This window comes from Polypterus senegalus, chromosome 15, assembly GCF_016835505.1.
Source record: "Polypterus senegalus isolate Bchr_013 chromosome 15, ASM1683550v1, whole genome shotgun sequence".
Lineage (NCBI taxonomy): Eukaryota > Metazoa > Chordata > Cladistia > Polypteriformes > Polypteridae > Polypterus > Polypterus senegalus.
This window is the reverse complement of record NC_053168.1, coordinates 100,244,174-100,266,232: the sequence shown is the minus strand read 5'-3', so window position 1 is coordinate 100,266,232 and position 22,059 is coordinate 100,244,174. Positions and strand designations below refer to the sequence as shown.

Genomic DNA, 22,059 nt, shown 5'->3' with positions numbered 1-22,059 from the left:
CTCACAAAGCTACACAGATAATAGCAACCAGACTCAGTGTTAGAAGGGTCCTCTGTAAGCCTCTAACACACAGGACAAGTATATAGTATAGCACCCGGGAAATCTCCTACATGTCCAGAAGCAATTTGGTCCACTGGCCCTGGACCAAGGCCACACACACCATGCCTGTTGTTTTCAATATCCATGACAATGCATCTGGAACTACCTGCCAGATCTCTTACACCTTAAAGCAAATTCCTAAAGGCACAAACCCACATAGTTAGCTGGGCAGCTGTCTTTGTTGATTGATTATACAGATACCACACATTTTGAGATTATATACTGTTTTGGCATCATTAGCAGTATTATTATTATTGTTAGTATTATTTTTGTCATTATTGTTTATTTAATATTATTTTTATTCATCATTACTATTATTGTTTGTTTCATTATTGTAGTTTTGAGATGTAATATTATACAAAGATATTGTCTGTTATACCTGCATTTTTATCACTCTTTAGCTTAATATTGTTTTTTATCAGTATGCTGCTGCTGCAGTATGTGAATTTCCCCTTGTGATTAATAAAGTATCAATCTATCTATCTAATAAAAATGTAATTTTTTTTGGAATAAGATGCAACACTAAGGAGGTTAAGCAAGGCATTAGAAGCTTTTAAATTATTTTTCACAAATATGACCTTTTTGTTTCATTTAAATATTAAATATGAAAAGGGTCTAATAATATTTGTCTTCAGTACTGCCTTTATAATCCATCTATCCATTATCCAACCCGCTGAATCCGAACACAGGGGTCTGCTGGAGCCAATCCCAGGGCATAAGGCAGGAATAAATCCCAGGCAGGGTGCCAACCCACCGCAGGACACACACAAACACACCCAGCACACACAAGGGCCAATTTAGAATCACCAATCCACCTAACCTGCAAGTCTTTGGACTGTGGGATGAAACCCACGCAGACACGGGGAGAACATGCAAACTCCATGCAGGGAGGACCCAGGAAGCAAACCCAGGTCTCCTAACTGCAAAGCAGTAGCGCTACCACTGCACCACCATGCCACCTGCCTTTATAACAACATAAAAAATGTTTTAAATAGGTAACGTAAGTAACTTTAGATCCCAAAACTCCAAGTTCATTTTACATTCCAAAGACATTCCAGATTTATTGGTGATGTAAAATCTAAAGCAAAAACTGGTGCACATCCTGACATGTGTCTTTTGCTTTCTGGCATTACCCTGGCCTATATACTTTAAGAGTCAAAGTTATTTCTTTTAAAATTTTTAAAATTGTTTCCTAAATTGAAGCTTTTTATAAATTACAAAAACACCAAACCTAATATGAAAATAAAAATCACAAAACCTACCAAATATATCCATTTTTCAAGCCAAGAGTGTAATCGAGTTTCGATGCACATTTTTAGACACAGTAGTTCAAAACAGCATATTCAGGAAGAAAGAAAAGCAAAAAGCAAAGCATTGTTGTGAGATTCAGCCATTTAAAGAGGAGACCAACTGTGTGCTTCACCTTGCTGATTGCCTACCTCCATGGCAGTCCATGTTCATTTGAGCTTGACTTCAACTACAGTAGGCTACTGGCAGAGTGCTGTGCTGCTCGCTGCTGAGCTGTCTGAGCTACACATAAGCCACTGTGAATGTGATGTATTGCGTCAACATCTATCTATTGCAGCTACTGCATAATCTTCAAATTTTCTTTACTTTATGATTTACCCTCATATTAAATTGAGCTCTATAAATACCTTAAATTCCTTTTAGTTACATCTGACATTTTATTTATTATAAAAAAATATATAAAAATGTTCTATTTGGATCACTCTGCATGCTTTCAGTACTCAAATATACACATTTTATTATGATTGTACAGATTGTTTTTGACAATTTACATTAATTTATTACATATTGCATGAATTAAACATAATAAACACCAAGTCTTGTAATGTTATATTTAATGTTAGGCTTGTTTCAGATACATTACTGGTACTTTTTTATAATGATATATTTAGCAAGCATCTTAACTCATGATGACACAAAAAAAATACAAAACAACTAGTTATACTAATTACGTTGCAAGCTGGTAACACAGTTTGCTCCAGAAACCTTGTGGTTTAATGTCCAATGTTCTGGTTACTTTGCCACATTGCCCATCTGCATGCCTAGTCTGTCATAAAGTTTAGGGTGATATTCTGAGTTTTGTTTGTGTGAAGGTCAGTCACTGTCGCTTTTATTTCTGTCAAACCAAATTTGAAATCCATCTTGAGTCTGCGTTCAACACCTACAACATTACTGGGGATAGGAACAATAAGAGAGCCTACTTCATTCACCCCTGGCTCATCTGTATATTGGGCTTTTTCCTTTTCTGTAGCAAAGAAGGAAAACAAAACCTGTACCTGATGTCCATCTATCGGTTTGAAGAAATGCTCCACTGACTCATTTTGTCCTACAGACTGGCCCCTTTCAACTAATTTCATGAAAATGTCAGTGCAATAGACAACATTACCTGCAGAGACTCTGCGTTTTTTCCAATCATGTTTGTGAAAAACAAATGTTTCAGATATCTTAAGGCCATAAGTCAGCATGCATACACGAGATGTGATTATTTTTGGGTCAACTCCAAATAGAATTGCTCCCTTTGCAATAGCCAACTGAGAGTCAATGGGACAGAGAACTCTGCATTTTCCACTAAATTTTGATGTCACTTTGTCTCGTAAAATCTTACTGGAGGCATATCCTCCTACTAGCAAAATGTAATCAATGTGGATTTCTGGCTTTTGCATAATGTCTTCAATAGCTTCAATAATGTTTGTTACACTGTCTTTAAAAAAGCTTTCTAACTTTTTGTAGGAAATTTTTATGTTTCCATCAAACCAAGAGACTCCGTCAATACCTTGAAAATACAGTGATATATCCTTCTTCTTCTCTGCCAGTTTGCCTAAACTAAAGACACATGGCAAGAAAATGTCTTCCTTCTTGTCAGTGCATTTCTGTACAGAGATACTGTACATCATCTTCTGTAGTTCAGAAGGGTGCTCCTTCTCAAATGTCTCCCACACATCTCCTTCAAATAACTCTCGAAGAAAGGCTGTGAAGTGTTGGTCTACACTCAGCCCTCCCCAGCCCCCACCAGATGCTTTCTGAAGTTCCTTTAGGAATCCATTTTCCAACACTTCATGGACTGTGATGTCAATGGTACCACCTGCAATTGTAAAAATGAAATGCTTGGCATTAAACATGGCTGGATGCTGAGTTAACTTATTTTTCGAGAAAGGCTAACCACCTGTGAAAAAATTGGGAAGGAGAAGAATTTATAGCAGCAAAGCTGTGTTAAGGTCTTTCTTGCCTCTTTCATTCTGATGTTTGTATTGTGATGTGACATCCATGCCTGGATATTGTGGTGGACAGCTGGGCTGGGCTGACATACTGGCGAGGGAGGCCAATGTAGCAGATGGATGTTCCCCTAACACACTGAGTAGCAGTATTCCTGGGTTAGTATGCCTATTCATGTATCCGCATAGCATGCTGGGAGTTGCAGTCCTGTGGGGTAGCTCTGCTGTGCTCCATGGGCTGCTGTTGAGGGCTGTCCCTACATTCAGGGGCTTCTGCCTGACCAGAGAATGCTTTCTCTTTGACACTGGAAGTATTCCTGGGTCTGTCATAAAAGGGACCACCTCCATACACTTGGGTCAGAGTCAGGATTTGTTCACCTGGGAGAAGTGAAGGGTAATTGATATGTGTTATATTGTTGTACTGGAAAGAAACAGAACTGTGTAAGGTATTGTAAAATAAAATTATTTGTTTGCACCAAGACAATGTTTGTAAGGTTGTGTCAAGGGTTTGGAGGTTGTGAGATGCCTCCTACAGGCCAACATATACAATACGGCTCTATGCAGTTGTGTGACAACAGTTTTCACTTACCTTTACAAGTAAACATAAAACCTTGGCATATAAATAAGACACTATAATTTTACCTGCCTATGAAATGAACTGGTTGTTCACAAACCATTCTAGTGAAGAAAAAATGTTCATTTACTGCACCATATTAAATTTATAATTTTAACCATTCTTGATTTTCATAGGAAATGATTCAGGATCTTTACTTAATGTACTGTCATTGAGGAGCAACCTTGTGGTTTTGTCACACTGATTTTAATCCTGTTGCACATTTTTTTGTTACTTCAAAATAAATCAAACATTTTCTACTGAGCCACCAAACTGACAAAGGTTGTTTGCCTAACTTCATCTACCAAATTAACATTTTAGGTGATTGCTAAAAGGCACTTGACATGTAGTAGACCTAATAGTAGACTAGTAGTAGTCCTAAGTGAAAATGATGGTTTGGCATTGGGTATTTGGTGCTATGTGTAAAATATCAGCTGTTGTGGCTACTAGTTGAGCAAAGCAGTTGTTTAGAAAAAATGGAGACACCTCAGCTCAGCAGTTCTGTGAAGCACTAAATCAGAACAGAAAACTAACATACAAACCAAGGGAGGTGGAAATCACAGGGAATCAGTCAAGCATGCTATGCCAACACCAACTGTGAACTCAAACAAAGGAAAAGCATTTCCAAAGTGGTACTTTTAACAATAAATAGCCACTGTAAGCCAAAAGGATCTTTAGCTTGTTCGATAATTAACAGTGGAAAAAACTCTTAATCAAAACTGCTCAACAAGTACCTTTGGTAATCCTGCTTTTTAAAGGCAACTACAAAAAGCCAAAATGTACAAAAACGTTTCAGTCTTACAAATGGGACTGCTAAGTACCCAGCCGCTACATAAGTAACAGTACAGGTGGGAGTAAGACAAAGTAATTATGGAATGATAATGCTACACTCGTTTTTAGTAAACCTTTTTCCCAAAGCTTGATGATATTCTCTGTTTCCATGATCTGCTATGCTTACAAAGTCTTATCATCTCATAGATCACATGTGCGTGTTGATGTCAGATTTAGTAAAAGGAAGAAAAAGATAGGGTTACTTATTGTGAAAAAAAGGAGCATTGCAAGTGTATATGCACCTTATTGTACAGATCAAATCATTTAGGCTGGAGAACGTTCCCTTAGGCAACTGTTGAAATTATTGTGACACTGCAGTTATTATATATTCAATTTTAAAGAGAAGATAAGCATCAAGTATTATCAGATAATAGATATGGCTATCCTACAATCTACTATTTAATCAAAATTCCTTTTCTTAATTCACTTTCTTTATCACTCTTAAAACCCCAGCGTAACGAGACTGGCTCCTTTAATAGGGCACCTGGAAGCACTCCAGGTGTCCAACGACCTTCTTCGGCAGCACTTCCGAGTGTGGAAATAGTGCTGCCACACAGAGCTCAACAGTTCCTGCAGTGCCCCATGACAGCATCCACGGAACACAGCAGAGTTGCTCCAAACTCCAATTCCCAAGGTGCCCTGTGGGAGTCCAAGGCACCACTGAAACCCAGAGGGGCTGCCATCTAGTGCTCAGGGGGAGGTAATGCCCTGAATAAGCTCTCTCCCCCAGGCCTTCCATTGTCGAGCTGTCCGCTGCACCTGCTGACCATACATTAAAGATTTCAGGGGTTTTTTTTCTACATATTAGGACGTTTTCCAAAGCACGAAGACCAAACTTCATATGCAAAGAACTTCTCCCAGAATTAAATGGTTCTTAGTTAAGCAATTATTCTGCAAGGAACCATACAACCCAGTAAACAACCATAAAATGCAATTAAAGAACCAGTATTTTGAAAATAATGGATGAGAATCTAAAGCATTTCTCTTTTGTTTCGTTAGGGAGAAAAGCAGAGCAATTGAAGAATCTGTTGGGTTTGAGCAGATTCAGAGCTGTACTGAACAAGGCTCACTGAATATGTAATAACAATGATCACTGATGGGGGTGAGACTTGTTATGACAATTCACTCATTGGTAATATTACAAAATATGCTGCATGTTGAGGAGATATTGTGCTTTAAATACCATACCTCAAAATACAAAACCAAAGAAAAAAGACAGAAAATAAACCAGACAGTCCTTGAACTCTGTAAGTAATAACAGCATTTAAAGTAGCTGTCAAGATGTATTTTTTTAATTTCTTATAGTCATTGGGTACTTTTTACTAAGGCAGATTAGTTTTTTACACATCTGCTATTATAGAGCTTGCATACGTGTATGACTGTGAACTTCAATTGACATACCCACCTTAGCTGATGCTGCCAGAGTGCAATGGTCATGCACAGACTACAGAATCTTTAATCATAACCCTGTTAAGGGTTTGCATGGCCACATAACCGGGTTACTCACAGAGAAATCGTCGACGTGTGTTAATACCAGTGAAGGCTGGTGAAAAAAATCTGAGTGGGAGCTTTTTTTTGGGGGTGGGCACTTATCTATTATATACTGTTTTCACATCTATTTATCTATCTATTATAGAGTGCCTTTCTCATCTATTTGTTATATAGTGCCTTTCATATCTATCTATCTATCTATCTATCTATCTATCTATCTATCTATCTATCTATCTATCTATCTAACAATGTCTCAGTTACTTTCTGATTAAACTGAGTAATTTCACTAAGCTTCCCAAAAAACTTTAGCCCCATACAACTGTCTAGATCAGTGTTTCCCAACCTTTTTTCTGTAGTGGCACGCATTTTATAACCAAAATTTTACTTACCACAAACAATTATACAATGTATTTCATTCACATGCTCAACTGTCTGAAGGGGAAGAACTATTGAAGAAAGGAGCTCTGAGATCAGCGTTCGCAGACAGGGCATCTAGTTAGCACATTGCTTCTGCTTCAGTGGCAACTTGTATGCCCACTATCCATCACCGCTGTGAGGCTCGCTCGCAACCACACACCCAAGGCAGATGGACTCTAGCAGCAAGGAGACACGTATGAAGTGCTCTAACCTGGCAATCGTGGAGCTGCTTTTATGCCAGCTTCTTCAGGTAGTCCTATCCTCATCAAACAGGTCTCAACCACCTGCATAGCTTGTGCGACAAAAAAGTCTGTGTCTAAGCTCATCCTTGATCACTTGCCTGCTAGTGAATTCTTAAGTCAGGTCGGTCTGGTTCGATCTCCTTTATCTTCTTTTTATTCTTTAAATGAATGATTTATGAAGGGGTGCTTCATTAAAGAAATAGCTACATTTTCTTTGATTTCTGAAGTTCCACTTGAAGTATGCCATCTCCTTAAAGTTTTGCTGACTTGTCTGTAGTTACGTTAATGCTGGGTATGATCTGCGAACCATTGACATGAACATAATATAGTGCTTTGACAAATATCCAATCACATTAGATTTAAAAAAAAAAAACTAAAAAAAATACTAATTCCTTGCCAATAAATGTGGGCGTGTCCAAGGCCCAGAGAGCTAAATCCCCAGGTACCTTTGGTCACCTGCTTTCTAAATCATTAAGGACTCACATAAGGCTCTCATTTGGCTGTCGCCCTTGACTCAGGAAATATAGGTATTCACACAAAAATTAAACAAATAGTCGGGAAAAAAGTCAGAACTAATTTTTAATGGATATTGGCATGTGTTGAAACCAGCACATTGTCCAAATGAACAAATTTATTTCATGATTACTTCATATTACCTAATTAAATTAATAAGAATTTTGAAAATATTGGTGGGAGCCCCAGTGGCCTGCACTACAAACTGCCACTGGTTAATACAGATTCTCAGAGACTAATATCCTTTTTTCTCTAACCAGAATAAGTGTTTAAATGTTATTTTTGAAACTGGGTGACTGTGAATAATTGGATTATTATTGCACATGTAAAAGCACTCATTGAGGTTGGGTGTTTCAGCTGCACCCGTTGTTAAAAGCTGCAAGAAATCAAGCACTTAGCCAGGCAATCTCCATTGACAAACATTGGCAGTGGAATTTGTTGTACTGAACTGATCAGTCACTTTTAAACAGGGCATAGAATGACAACTTTATTACAAGTAAGTACATAACATTTTTGCTCTTATAGCCTAGTCAAGTGTAAGTGCTGTTATTGTGAGGTGTAAGTGTCTAGGAGCTCAGCCATGAAGTGGTAGATCTTGCAAATTCACAGAATGGGGTCACTAGGTAGTGAAGCACATAGTGCCTAACCTCTGTTATGACCCTTACACCAGAGTTGCAAACTGCCTCTGAAAGCAACATCAGCACAGGAACTGTATATCAGTGACTTCAAGAAATGTTCCATGGTCATGCAGCTGCATAGAAGCCTATGATCACTATGTGCAATTCCAAGCATTGCACAGAGTGTTGTAAAGCATGTCAGTATTGGATTCTGGAGCAGTGCAAAATGACCTTTTCTGTTCCAGCACGACAGTACTTCTGTGCACAAAGCCAGGGCCATAAAGACATGGTTTAACAACTTTGGTGTAGAGGAACTTGGGTGGCCCCCACAGAGCCCTGACGTCAACCTACTCAACACCTTTGGAATGAATTGGAATGCTGACTGTGAGGCAGGGCTTCTTGTCCAACATGTGTACCTGATCTGACAAAAGCTGCTTTGGATGAAAAGGCACAAATTCCCAATGACACAATGCTAAATTTTGTGGAAACCCTTCCGAAATAGTGAAGGGTAATGTTTTGGAAGGGACAGAATGAGAACTGATACAATCCTTGCTGCAACAAAAGTGGGAGAAATATCAAAAGTAGAAAGAAAGTAGGTTGAATTTGTATGGACATATGATGAAGAGATACAAGAATAGAAGTAAAGGGGAAGAAAAATCAAGGTAGATCAAAGCAGAGCTGGATGGATGAAGTAAAATAAGATACGAAGGAAAACAGTTTGACTAGGGAGGATGCGTAGGACAGAGGTGCATGGAGAAGGTTTATCAAGCACATTGACCCCATATAGAAGTGAAAAAGATGTAGAGAAATAATAAGAAGAAAAAGTTTTGCAGTGACAATCCAACAAGCTCATATAGGTCTTATGGTCAGGTGTCCACAAACATTTGGCTATATAGTGTAGTATAGACTGATCAGATATTAGAGTCCTTCTTGTGTGGAAGATTGCGACTACTTCTCTGTTGCAGTAAGTCACTCCCGTAATCACTTCCTACCTCACTGGGGATCTCCTACCCATGGTCTTTTGCTTTGCCAATGAGAATGTACTGTGCCTTAACTGACCTGTTCAGTGTAGACTATATACTGTTTGGTTTTACACTCCATTTTCAGGTCACTTCAGGCAAATTTCCACAAACTTTCCAAGGCTGGAATGGCTTTTCTTTGGTGGCATGTTCTCATGAAGGACACCCTAGTGTTCAGGTACTCCTAAGCCTTACATACTGTAGTTCATAAAAAGCTGGATGTTCACTGAAGCTAACAGAAAACCTCAATGTGTTAAATGAAAATCATGGTTTCATGTCAGGAACAATATATTGCCCCTGGCAGCCAGATGGGAGAATACTTCCTTTCCAGGCCTCCTCCTAAAGTTTGACCCCGTGGTGCTGTGGCAACCAAATAAAATCTGTGGGTAACTGGAAGTTTTGTGTGGGTGGAAAGGAAATGGCTAGAGCCAACAACAAACATTGTAATGTAATGTCTTGTCTTTGGAGTATTACTGACTCTTCCTATCTTGATATAAGATACTGTATGCATAATAATAGCCTAATGTTGATCTTGTATACTTGCCTAGTGGTCTGGATGTTTCATATCCATAAAATGGGTGTAATCGCTAAAATTAGTGAAAGAAACATGAGACTTAGTGGGCAAATATTTTGGTATGTTTTCCATATTAAAATATAGCATCTACCGTAGAGGTAGTATAAAAGGGTTAATAAATGTCAGCACCTGTTCAAGCATATCAGGAAACCAGATAAAGGGCAAGTAAAGAACAAACAACAAGAATGTACTAGGAGAAGGTTGATGTCATACACAGGATGTTTTAGTAGGATTAAGAAATCAGCAAGGGTAAGAGCTGAACTTCAGAGATATGAGAAGTACAAGAGTGTAGTAGAATGAGACTTTTATTGGGATAAGTTATTTGGGTGTGTAAGCCAATGAACCAATCAGAGTAAATGTAAGGTAATGATTATGCATTTATTCAGCACTGTTATGTAAATTCAATTGTTTATAAATATATTGTTTATATTATATATTATCAATTGTTTATAAATATATACCTCTGTTCTTATTATTTGACTATTTTATAACATACTACAGCGATGCTTGCTCACTCTAGAGCATTTGTTTGGGAGATTATTAAAGATCCAATGGATAAGCTTTCTTCTGCCAGATTCGTGACTCAAAGAGGTTTTATTAGTCTTGTCTAAGTAGAACATAAGTTTCTTTCTTTAATTAATACTGTATGTTGACTTCTTCTACAGTTTTTAATTTCTACCACAACTTCAATAGATCATATTGATGGGATATTAAATGTGTGAAATGTTATCACTGCAGCAAATTTTGCCATATTTGTTTAAATGTTTCAGTTGTTTTTATTATGCCTAGGTAATTTTACATGAGCTTTCTATCTAGATTCATCACTTTGCTCTAGTGTGTTTTATTCTTAGACATTCAGATACACTTACCTCCACAGTCCACCACAATATATTGTATTCCTGGATTATTCTGCAGAATTGAGTGTGTACCCCCTGCACGTGTACCTCCTTCCACCATAAAACCTGAGCTTGAAAGCTGTTTGCACCACAGTGAAGCTGCTTCAGGTTCAAGCGCAAGGACAAGATTTTCTGAATTAATATCATTAATTAATCCACCCTGTAAGGTAAAACAAAAATTTTCTTTAACACTCCATCCTAGTAAATGTATCATCCCCATTTCCAGATTATTTGGGCTTTCTTCACGACTAGAATCCTAGCCCCTGTTTTACTACATGTATTTGATGGTCTTAGATATTTAAAAAATTATAACATATTGTTGTGATGTGAGATTTTGCATATAAGTTGATAAATATTTTGTATGTCTTTATTTGTAAATTAGGCAAAGCAATGTAATATTAGTGTTACATTAGTGACAAGCATTTATGTTTACCCCTGCCTTTTAGGAATGGGTCTCTTTGAATCTTACAACAGAGTTGGGGAGGAAGTGCCTTAAACAAGTTTGGCTAAGTTTCTCTGAAGTCTCTCAACCCCCATAGGAAAGCCAAGCTACCTCACTGTCAAGATTTAACTTAACATATGGTTTGGGGGGTAGGTGTGTAGGTGTTCTTATCCCCCCATTTGTCTGAAGTATGGCTGTTTGGAACTGGCTTGTATCAGAAGCCTTTAAGTATCATGATGTCCTATTCGCTCTAGCGGTTGGAAGGAGAATCTATAAATTTGCTTGCTTAACCTCACTCTCCCTCTTACCAAACTGATGCATGAACTGAAGAGAACAACACAATGAAGAGCACAGCTCGGCAGCCATATTGAGACAGGCATGCGGCCTGTTCTGAAGCAAGCTGACCACAAATGATGCCTCAACTAGAGACATTTTTAAGTAACTAATAAATCTGTGTGCTGCCTGAACCTACACATCACCATTTATCAGGTTGTATGGTTTTTAATATTCAAATGTACTTTGCATATTGTTATTATTTATGATTATTACCAATAATACATTGTTTAAATTGTAACTTAACTCCTGCTTGTCTTTTACTACAACTATTTGCCTGAGGTTCTAGATGTAGAAGGGAAGGTGGGGAGAAGTAATAGAGTACAATAGCTTATAAACAGTGGTAAGTCTGTGAGATTTGAGGCATTATGACAAAGGCTACATATTAATAATACAAAAGGGGAAAGTAGAATAATACAATACTCTACCATGACAAAACACATATATAAAACTGCTCAAAAAAATTAAAGGAACACTTTGAAAACATCAGATTTCAATGGGAAAAAAAATCATGCTGGATATCTATACTGATATGGACTGGGTAATGTGTTAGGAACGAAAGGATGCCACATCGTTTGATGGAAATGAAAATTATCAACCTACAGAGGACTAAATTCAAAGACACCCCAAAAATCAAAGTGAAAAAATGATGTGGTAGGCTAATCCATTCTGCTGAAATTTCATTGCAGCAACTCAAAATCGTACTCAGTAGTTTGTATGGCCCCCACATGATTGTATGCATGACTGACAACATTGGGGCATGCTCCTAATTAGGCGACAGATCCTGGGGGTCTCCTCCCAGATCTGGACCAGGGCATCACTGAGCTCCTGGACAGTCCGAGGTGCAACCTGGCGACGTCGGATGGATCGAAACATAATGTCCCAGAGGTATTCTATTGGATTTAGGCTAAGCGAGCGTGGGGGTCAGTCAATGGTATCAATTCCTTCATCCTCCAGGTATTGTCATGCACCAGGAGGAACCCAGGACCCACTGCACCAGCATAGGGTCTAACAATGGGTCCAAGGATTTCATCCGATACCTAATCGCAGTCAAGATGCCTTTTTCTAGCCTGTAGAGGTCTGTGTGTCCCTCCATGGATATGTCTTCCCAGACCATCACTGACCCACCATCAAACCGGTCGTGCTGAACGATGTTACAGGCAGCATAACGTTCTCCACGGCTTCTCCAGACCCTTTCACGTCTGTCACATGTGCTCAGGGTGAACCTGCTGTCATCTGTGAAAAGCATAGGGCGGCAGTAGTGTATCTGCCAGTTCTGGTATTCTATGGCAAATGCCACTCGAGCTCCACGGTGCCGGGCAGTGAGCACAGGACCCACTAGAGGACGTTGGGCCCTCATGGCCACCCTCATGAAGTCTGCTTCTGATTGTTTGGTCAGGGGCATTCACCAGTGGCCTGTTGGAGGTTACTTTGTAGGGCTCTGGCAGTGCTCATCCTGTTTCTTCTTGCACAAAGGAGCAGATACCGGTCCTGTTGATGGGTTAATCACCTTCTACGGCCCTGTGCAGCTCTCCTAGAGTAACTGCCTGTCTCCTGGAATTTCCTCCATGCCCTTGAAACTGTGCTGGGAGAATAACAAACCTTCTGGCAAAGGTATGTATTGATGTGTCATCCTGGTGAAGTTGGACTACCTGTGCAACCTCTGTAGGGGTCCAGGTATCGACTCATGCTACCAGTAATGACATTGACCGTAGCCAAATGCAAAACTAGTGAAAAAACAGTCAGAAAAGATGAGGAGGGAAAAACTGTTAAACCATTCCTGTTTTGGGGGTCATCTCATTGTTGCCCCTCTAGTGCACCTGTTGTTAACTTCATTAACACCAAAGCAGCTGAAACTGATTAAAAACACCCTCTGCTACTTAACTGACCAGATCAATATCCCAGATGTTTTACTGACTTGATGCTATACTCTGATTAAAATTGTTCCTTTAATTTTTTGAGCAGTATATTAATAATTTAAAAGATAACATGACACTTGTTTGCTGTTCACAATATAACTTATGTAAATATCCAGTAATTATTGAAACCAATTCAGTTTTAGCATTTCTGATTAAACCAGTACCTACACAATGATCTTGTGTCTTACCTTTTTAGCAGCCTGCCTCATAAACTGCTTGGCATCAGGTCTCCAGATGGCTGGCACTGTCAGCACCCACGTAATATCCTCTTCTGAGAATACAGCATTTGAACTTGAAGTATTGATCGTTTTCAGAACATGTTCTTTCATATAGTGCAGACTTTCTGAGAACACAGTCATAGCTGGAAGGTACTTGCCATTTTTTGCCTTGAGCTGAAGATTTTTTAAACAGCTCTGGAAACAAACAAACAAATAAATAAATAAGGGAATGGTGTACAGGATCTATAAGTGTATAATGACAGCTGGTCAATGGCTAAAATAAACCTTATACTGTATATGCTATTGCAAAACTGCCTGTATGCAGCTGCACAGTTTACAAATGGTAGGAATCGGTGTAATTAGTTGACTAGTGAGATGATTTTCAAAGTGACTTAAGTGCTTACAGTAATTAAATTACCCTCTGAAAACTGATCAAAACATCTTAATATCTGTCATTACGGTGATTTCAAACTTAATAAAGCATATAAAAAAATAGCTGTGACATGAATAATGGAGACTGAAGGTTTTATTATTCAGAATCAAAAATCAAAAAATAAATCTCCTTAATATCTTTTTCATTTCTCCTCAACAACAGTGAGATCAGAATGAAATGAAATGGAGACATTGTCTTTATTTCATGCTTCTCATATTTTTCTCTTGAGATAAAAAATACTCCAGTAGTCTCACAAAGGTTGCCTCTTGGGCTTCAGCGGAGATCTATCTCAGCAAATTCACACAATGGGTTCAGATGTTCCAAGTAGTGTCTTGACATTTATTTTTTTTTTTACAATTTGAAAGTATGCATTGTGTGTTTATTAATATATGGTGAAATGTATGGAAGGTAGTAATAAAGCACTTTACAAAATTATAGTCCTTGCTTCTGAATAATACTATTAGTTTCTCTCATTTATATTGCTATGCTCCATTTAGATACAACAACAAGAACATTTATTTCTATAACACATTTTCATACAAATGGTGTAGCTCAAAGTGCTTTACAAGATGAAGAAAGAAAAGTTTATAAAAAATCAAAATAACATTAGACAACACTAAATAACAAAGAATAAAATAAGGTCCGATGGCTGGGAGTTCAGAAGAAACAAACAAAAAAAACTCCAGAGGGCTGGAGAAAAAAAAAATCTGCAGGGTTTTCAAGGCCACAAGACCACCCAGCCCACACTGGGCATTCTACCCAACAGAAATAATCTCAATCAGTCCTCATGGCTTTCAGGTTTCATATGAAAGAATTAGATAATGATGGTCATGTTGACATTTGGGGTATTGCCTTCAATCCATCAATGTAGGGACTGCATGGTGCCTTGATCAGGTGGTGGTGGTGCAGATCGCCACCACAGAAAAAAATGGAAAAAGAACAACAGTGAAAAGTAGGGATTAATATGGATTTAGGAGCCATGATAAAAACAATAATTCAATGCATATACAGTATAGTTTATCAGGGTTACACTAAAATGTAGCTATGAGAAGCCATGTTAAAATAATGGGTTTTAAGCAGTTTTTTAAAATGCTCCACCATATTAGCCTGTCGAATTTCTGTCGGTAAGCTGTTCCAGATTTTAGATGCATAACAGCAGAAGTCTGCCTCACCACTTCTTTTAAGTGTATCTCTTGGAATCATAAGCAGACATTAATTCTAAAATCTAAGGTTACGATTTGGAGTGTAAGGTGACAGGCATTCCAAAATATAGAATGAAGCGAGATTATTTAAGGCTTTATAAACCATAAGCAGCATTTTAAAGTCAATTCTAAATGTCACAGGTAACCAATGTAGTGACATAAAAACTGAAGAGATGTGCTTGGATTTTCTTTTCTTAGTTAAGATTCTGACAGCTGCATTCTTCACTAGATTGATGTCTTTTTTGGGTAGTCTTGGAAGGAGTGCGTTACAGTAATCTAGTCGATTAAAAACAAAGTGTGAACTATATTGCAAGGTTATAAAAGATCAAGCTTTTTCTATATTCCTTAAGTGAAAAAATGCTGTCTCTATAATCTGATTAATATGCAATTTAAAATTTAGGTCACAGTCAATAATTACCCCTAAATTTTTTACCTCCATCTTGACTTTTAAGCCTAATGAATCAAGTTTATTTCTAATACCCTCACTATATACATTTTTCCAATAACTAAGATTTCTGTTTTCTCCTTATTTACTTAAAGTAAATTACTCCTCATCTACTCAGAAACACAAATAAGATATTGGGTCAGTGAACCAAGAGAGTTGGGGTCATCAGGCACTATTGATAAATACAGTTCTATTCTGGAATAGATTCTGGAAAAAGAGGCGGAATGGTTAAGACTTTAGGCTTCCATCCTTAAAGTTGTGGGTTCAAATTCCACTACTAACACTGTGTGACCCTGAGCATATCACTTCACCTGCCTGTACTTCAATTAGCAAAAGAAATGTAACCCATCATATCTCAAATATTGTAAGTCACTTGGATAAAGGCATTAGTCCAATAAAAACTTTGAAGTCTTGAAAGAGGTCTCACAAAATAAAATATCTTTATCAAACTAAATTCTCAATTTTGACTCCTTTAACCTCAGTTACATCTCATGTCTCCTTTATGTCTAAAACTTTTTTTAACTAAGGAATTTTGGGAGAAACATAGGTAACAAAGTTGATTCCTAAATGAACTATAAATGAGAACCTCTTTAAAGTTCTTTGAGCCATCAAAGATCAACCTTTGAGAAGTAAGATTTTCCTGTGTATCTCCAGCTTCCCTTTAGTTCTCAGTCTGACAGATATGAAAAGGGGGTAGTAAAAATGTTCAAAACATTTTGGTCAAGTTAGTATGGGACAGTTAACAGACCTAGTCATTACTTTAAAGAACTGTTATGAAATATATTTAATTCATTAGAACCTTGAATATCTATAGCTATTGTGGAACTGGACCCGGACACAGACAGGCGGACATCGTTTAGTACCCAACATACACGTTTATTTACATGAAATATTTACAGTTCAGTGCACAACCCAGTGCCTCCAGCACCGATCCCCAAAGTCCAGGCCTCACAGTCACCAAATGCCTTTCTGGCCGCCTCCAGTCCTCTCTCCAGCTCCGTCCTTCTTCCACCTGACTTCCGCTCTCGAATGCAGAGAGGCGGCCCCTTTTATACCACCCCGGATGGGCTTCAGCTGCTTCCCGGCACTCCTCCTTGGACACGCCCTCGTGTGGCGGAAGTGCCGGCTGCGCACCTGGAAGCTCTCCGGGTGTCCCCATTCTTCTTCCCCCCAGCACTTCCTGGTGTGGTGGAAGTGCTGGGCTCCAGGGTTCTTCAGGCACTGGCCACGGGCCCCTACAGGGTTGGGCTTCCAAGTAACCCTACCCGAGGCCACCAACAAAACCAGGACGGTCACCCCCTCGTGGTCGGGAGGAGACATCCCGGCTGAACTCCAACCCCAGCCGCCTGTGACACTATGTATATCTTCTTTCTATAGCTATATATTCCATGTCAGTATCAAAGATAACAAAAGTCTTGCACAAGTCTACATCTTTAAAATAAGCCATTTAAAAAATTTTCATAGCAATATGAAAGTTAACTGTCTTTTCTTTATAATAAGACATTTTCTTGTTTGCTCATAAATTTTCAAAGGTAATCTGACTCCCACCAACCCTGAATGTTATATTAAAATGTAGCTTATTCTGGCACTCGAAAATGTGATGTCAGCAGTCTCTTGATTATCACAGTCATCCATTCATGATAAAAATATCTACACAGCTAAATGTCCAGTGTTATATATACACTTTAAGTGTTCATTTATGAAAACTCTCTTCATATATGCGGTTTGAAATGTTCCCTTAATGCTCTAAGATTTAACATTAACATCACTATAAAATTTAACACTGGCAATTTTGTTGTGTATATAATTGGTTAACTATGCATCCAGATAAAGCATATAAACTTAAAAGAAAAAGGGTGTGTCAAAATAAACAGTTTCATAAGACTGTGAACAGCATGCCAGAGTGGCAGTGAAGCGAGGGCAGTGCCTTTTGTAAACACTCAAATACCACCTAAAATACCAGTGATGCCAAAGCCAGTTGAACCTGCACAAAGCAACTCTTTCATGGAAAAGGTCATCATACTCTACAAGGCTTTTATTGTGTTTGAAAATAAAATAAACAAACTACTTTCTTAAGATAGTACAGCACAACAGAGTACAATACCACATCCCCTTGAAGATCAGTATTGCAAAAATATATGTCATAAGCCTTACATTTCTACAACTTTAGCTGTATAACCATGGGCATCATATTAATAAAAGGTGTTTTTTTTCTTTCACACCTTTTCTTGATCACCCAAAGTAACAAATAATTATTTAATTAGTCAAAACTAAATTAAAACGATTGTCCCCAAGGAGTTAGTTCATTCACAGCCAATCTGTAATGTGTCACATGCATGCATTTAAACTTAAGGTCTGGTGATGGTAAAAACTTGCCAAAGCAGGGGCTGGCGGTATATTCTAATGCCTTCTGTCTTCCTCCCTCTGTAGAACAGAATATTGATGGCCATTCCACCACTGACGTCACTTTCATTGCCCACCCTCCTTGCCCACCACTTCCTTTCTGGAATCCATATGACCCAAAGTTCATCCATTTTCAGTCAGTTCTGTATTGGATGTCATTCTCATCTTTGTAAAAAGAAAATTTTTGTTTCAGTTTATATTTCGTTATACAGGGTCATGGACATGCCCCAAATCTTTCTCTGTGTTTGCTTCTTTTCATGGAAATGAAATAACATTACCTAATATAACATTCGCAAACAGGCTCTATCTATTTCAGAGGGCCTACAGAAGACTCTCACAACATCAGTTACAAGGAAGGAACCAACTCTGAACAGAGGGCACACACTCACATTCATTTCAGACATTCCAGTTAACTTAACACACATTTATTTTCGATATGGGAAGAACTGTTGTGTCTGGGGGGGATAAACACACAGGAGGTAAAAGGTGAAGACAATTCGAACCTAGGATGTTAGATTTATGAATAATAAATATTTGGCTGCCATGTAATATATATTTTAACCTACATTTTTTCCCTGGATCTGAAACTAAATATACAATAGATAAATATACCTTTATCCATAAACAATATTTCTAATGTCTTTGCTTTCATCAAGCCTCAAACAACATAGACAACAAAATGTATCACATAAAACTTCATCCAGTTAAATTTACTAATACATTAATTTGCATTGGATGCCTTAAAATTTGAGGACTTGTTTTTAATTGTGGGATATATTAGTGTAGTGAGTTTCTGTAATTAGTTGTTTTCATGTGTACTATTAACATAATTTTATGACAGCTTGATTATTTTTTTCACATTATATTTATAGTGTGGGTGGTTTTCAGTTGGGTTAGAGAATAGCAAATAAAACATTAGTTGAAATGATCATGAGCAGCTCATCATACTGTTTTGTGAATAAGGGAAAGCCATTTGACACCTCCACTGTCACCCAAAAACAAGAAGATGAAGTCGCAGTGGCCTAAGAAGCACAAGCAACAATCCTTGAAACCATCCTGTTTGATGATGAAAATGCAACCTGTGGGTGTGTTTTCATTTCACACTTTCCTTTATGTACATAAAGCAATACCTGAATGTCACAAAATATCTAAACATTGTTTATGATCTTTCCATCTGTGCATATTTTTTAATAAGAGACATGTATGAAATGCCAGGTATATAACAGGGAATTTAAATTAATCCTGTGGCCTTTCCAATCAGCAAATCTTAAGCCAGTCAAGCATCTTGCAGATGAGGCCTTCATACTTTCAAAATTGAACGAACACCTTAAGGTTATAAGGTAAGAGGATGAGCAAACCCATTGTTATGCCAACGTCAAATTACACAACTAGTCAAGAGGGGAAATTAAATTTGATGACGACAGTTACTGATCTTGTTGCCTGAGTATGTCAATTTGTATAACTAGAAATTGCTAGGAATGGCAAATTCCCAACTACATGATGACTTTCTAACACAGTTTTGTTCATTCAATCAATCAAGTGCTTGTCCCTTTTTTGACAACTACTAATATGGTGCCTAATGGGCTCATTGCCTCAACGGGTTTACAGGCACAGTTAGTTCTGCTGTAATCTATGTCCTTTTTTTTTTTTTTTTGTGATGTGGTCCGCTTCAGTGATTTAAGACAATATCAAGCTTTTTTGATTTTGTTGGACTGAGTCACTGTGTATGTCACACTACAAGACTAGAGAACGCATCACTACTGCCCCAAACACAATAAGATTATTTACATGAAGTCCGCAACTGAAAATCGCTGGAAAAGTCACGTAATGGGAAATTGCCTTTAGGCAGATGTAATTAATATAGTCACTACTTACTGTAAATTAGTTGTGTTGTCTTGCGGGTTTATGTCTAGGGTAATGGATGAGTCAATGAAGAGACACAGACTATTTTGTAAATTTTCAATACCATTAATCACATTGATGACAATTTATTTATAACTTAGTCACTCATTTATTTTATAAACCAGCATGGAAGAAGTAGGATTAGGACAAGTCACTTGACAGTTTTTATTCTGAACTCTGCCCCTTTTCCCCGACTCCCATATGCTGATGGGAAACTAAAAGAAGAGAATCCCTGTCTTCAGGTAGTCTAGCATTGTGCCATTCTGTTGTCCCTAGTGTTTTGAGATTTTGGCCAGTGTTTTTGGATGTATGCTTGATAAAGTCCTTTTGCCCTGTTTATTCCACCCTTCCTGTGTTCCTGATTCCACTTGTTCTTAGTTTTTACCTTACAGACAATAATGCACTAATTGTTCTTTTTCACCTTTATGTATATCTGCTACTGCCTATGAATGACCCTAAACTGTGCATAACATATAGCTTTACCCTTAGTGTTACTAGTGCTTCTTGTACCATAAAACACCACATATGGAATTGTCTGCACTAAAATATAGAGCTGGAGTTTCCAAAAAGCCGTTGGCATTCTTTTGGCGGGACTAAAAGACATGTTATGGAAGTAAAAAGGAGTTATAATTTTAACAAAGCTAGTTTTGGACATTTTGAAAAATTTTCATCTAATATGGTGATTGTTAATTTATTGTTATAGTTTTTTTCTCACAACTATTTTTCTCATAAATGAACCTTAAAAGGGGGCTAACATAACATTTGTTCCTTTTAAATTAGAACCAACAGCTAATCATTTCTTTGGAGATTTTTCATATTCTGCCATTCCTCATGTCTGTATGGGTTCCTGTATGAGTGATCTGGTTTTCTCCTACATCTTGAAAGATGTGCATGCTGATTGGTGATTCTACTGTATATTGTAGGATAGTAATGTGAGGGATAAGTTTCTGCCTTATACCCAGTGCTGTTGGGTTAGGTTCTATCCCTCCACAGTTCCCGAATTGTGGGCTTGAGAATGTCATGTTGTATCCAAAGTGTTGCAAAATATCGAACCAAAGCTAAGCATGTAAATGCTGAATTATCTTCAACTTCAGCTTTTTACAAAACAAACCTTTTGTATACTGCAATTGCATTAGACTATTTAAATTGTTTAAATTTGTTTTGTAAGTAAGAATCTAAGGAAAATAAGTAAAAATGAAAGAAACTACACCAGAACACATTCACTTCTAGCCCAGAAATTTTGTAGCCTCTTAATCAATCAGTGGGAAGCTGCTGCCAACAGGGGGAGACATGCAAGAGATACCAAACTGAGGCAAGGATGTTGTCTGTTACAGACAGGAAAAATAAAAATCTTACCTTGTTGTAGAGCTCCATCTTGAAGTTCTCAAAGAAGTAAAAGAGTGAAGCGTCTGTAGGAGACATTTTCTTGTATGCCATAACAGCATCAAAACCAAACTTCACCAACTCTTCATGTTCATTAAACAGAGCACAAGTGGGGATTTTATAGAACTTGAGTCCATACTCTGTAACCCAGTGAGGATTTCGAATGTTTGATGTGTCCTCTTTTACAATGAAGCAGTACCCACTGTATGCTGTCCCAAAGTCAATGGCCACAACAAAAAAGGTGCCTTCCATTTCAGGAAGTGGGCAGTAAACAAGTGCAAAATCAGAATATCTGCAGGGACTTCAGTTCATATCTGCAGAGTTGCTGTCACTTACTCATATTTACTCTCTATGTATCTTCAGTTCCTACCCTAAGGATTGGCTGTGATGTAATGTGCTCTTTAATTAAAAATGAAACCATACTTACCTGTATGCTTTCAGCTTCTCAGCATTGTTTCCTTTAACTCTGTCATGCAAGGTTAAAACAATTTTAAAGTGTCTGTTTATCTAATGATTAAAGAATCAAATAATGTTTGTTTGTATTCTCTCTGGGTGGCACCGTGGCGCAGTGGTAGCACTGCTGCCTCGCAGTTAGGGGACCTGGGTTCGCTTCCTGGGTCTTCCCTGCGTGGAGTTTGCATGTTCTCCCCATGTCTGCGTGGGTATCCTCCGGGCACTCCGGTTTCCTCCCACAGTCCAAAGACATGCAGGTTAGGTGCATTGGCGATTCTAAATTGGCCCTAGTGTGTGCTTGGTGTTTGTGTGTTTCCTGCGGTGGGTTGGCACCCTACCCAGGATTGGTTCCTGCCTAGTGCCCTGTGTTGGCTG

At 38.1% G+C, this 22,059-nt stretch overlaps 1 protein-coding gene across 1 annotated transcript; it reads right to left on the bottom strand.

The window, feature by feature from the left end:
• Positions 1-1,944: 1,944 nt before the first annotated feature.
• On the bottom strand, positions 1,945-21,608 carry LOC120516046 (heat shock 70 kDa protein 12A-like). The gene is made up of 4 exons (XM_039737481.1): positions 21,205-21,608; positions 13,434-13,658; positions 10,525-10,711; positions 1,945-3,208 (listed from the first exon to the last, which is right to left on the bottom strand). The coding sequence occupies exons 1-4, from the start codon at positions 21,481-21,483 to the stop codon at positions 2,169-2,171; spliced, it is 1,731 nt and encodes a 576-aa protein (XP_039593415.1). The 5' UTR covers positions 21,484-21,608; the 3' UTR covers positions 1,945-2,168.
• Between the last annotated feature and the right edge of the window lie 451 nt (positions 21,609-22,059).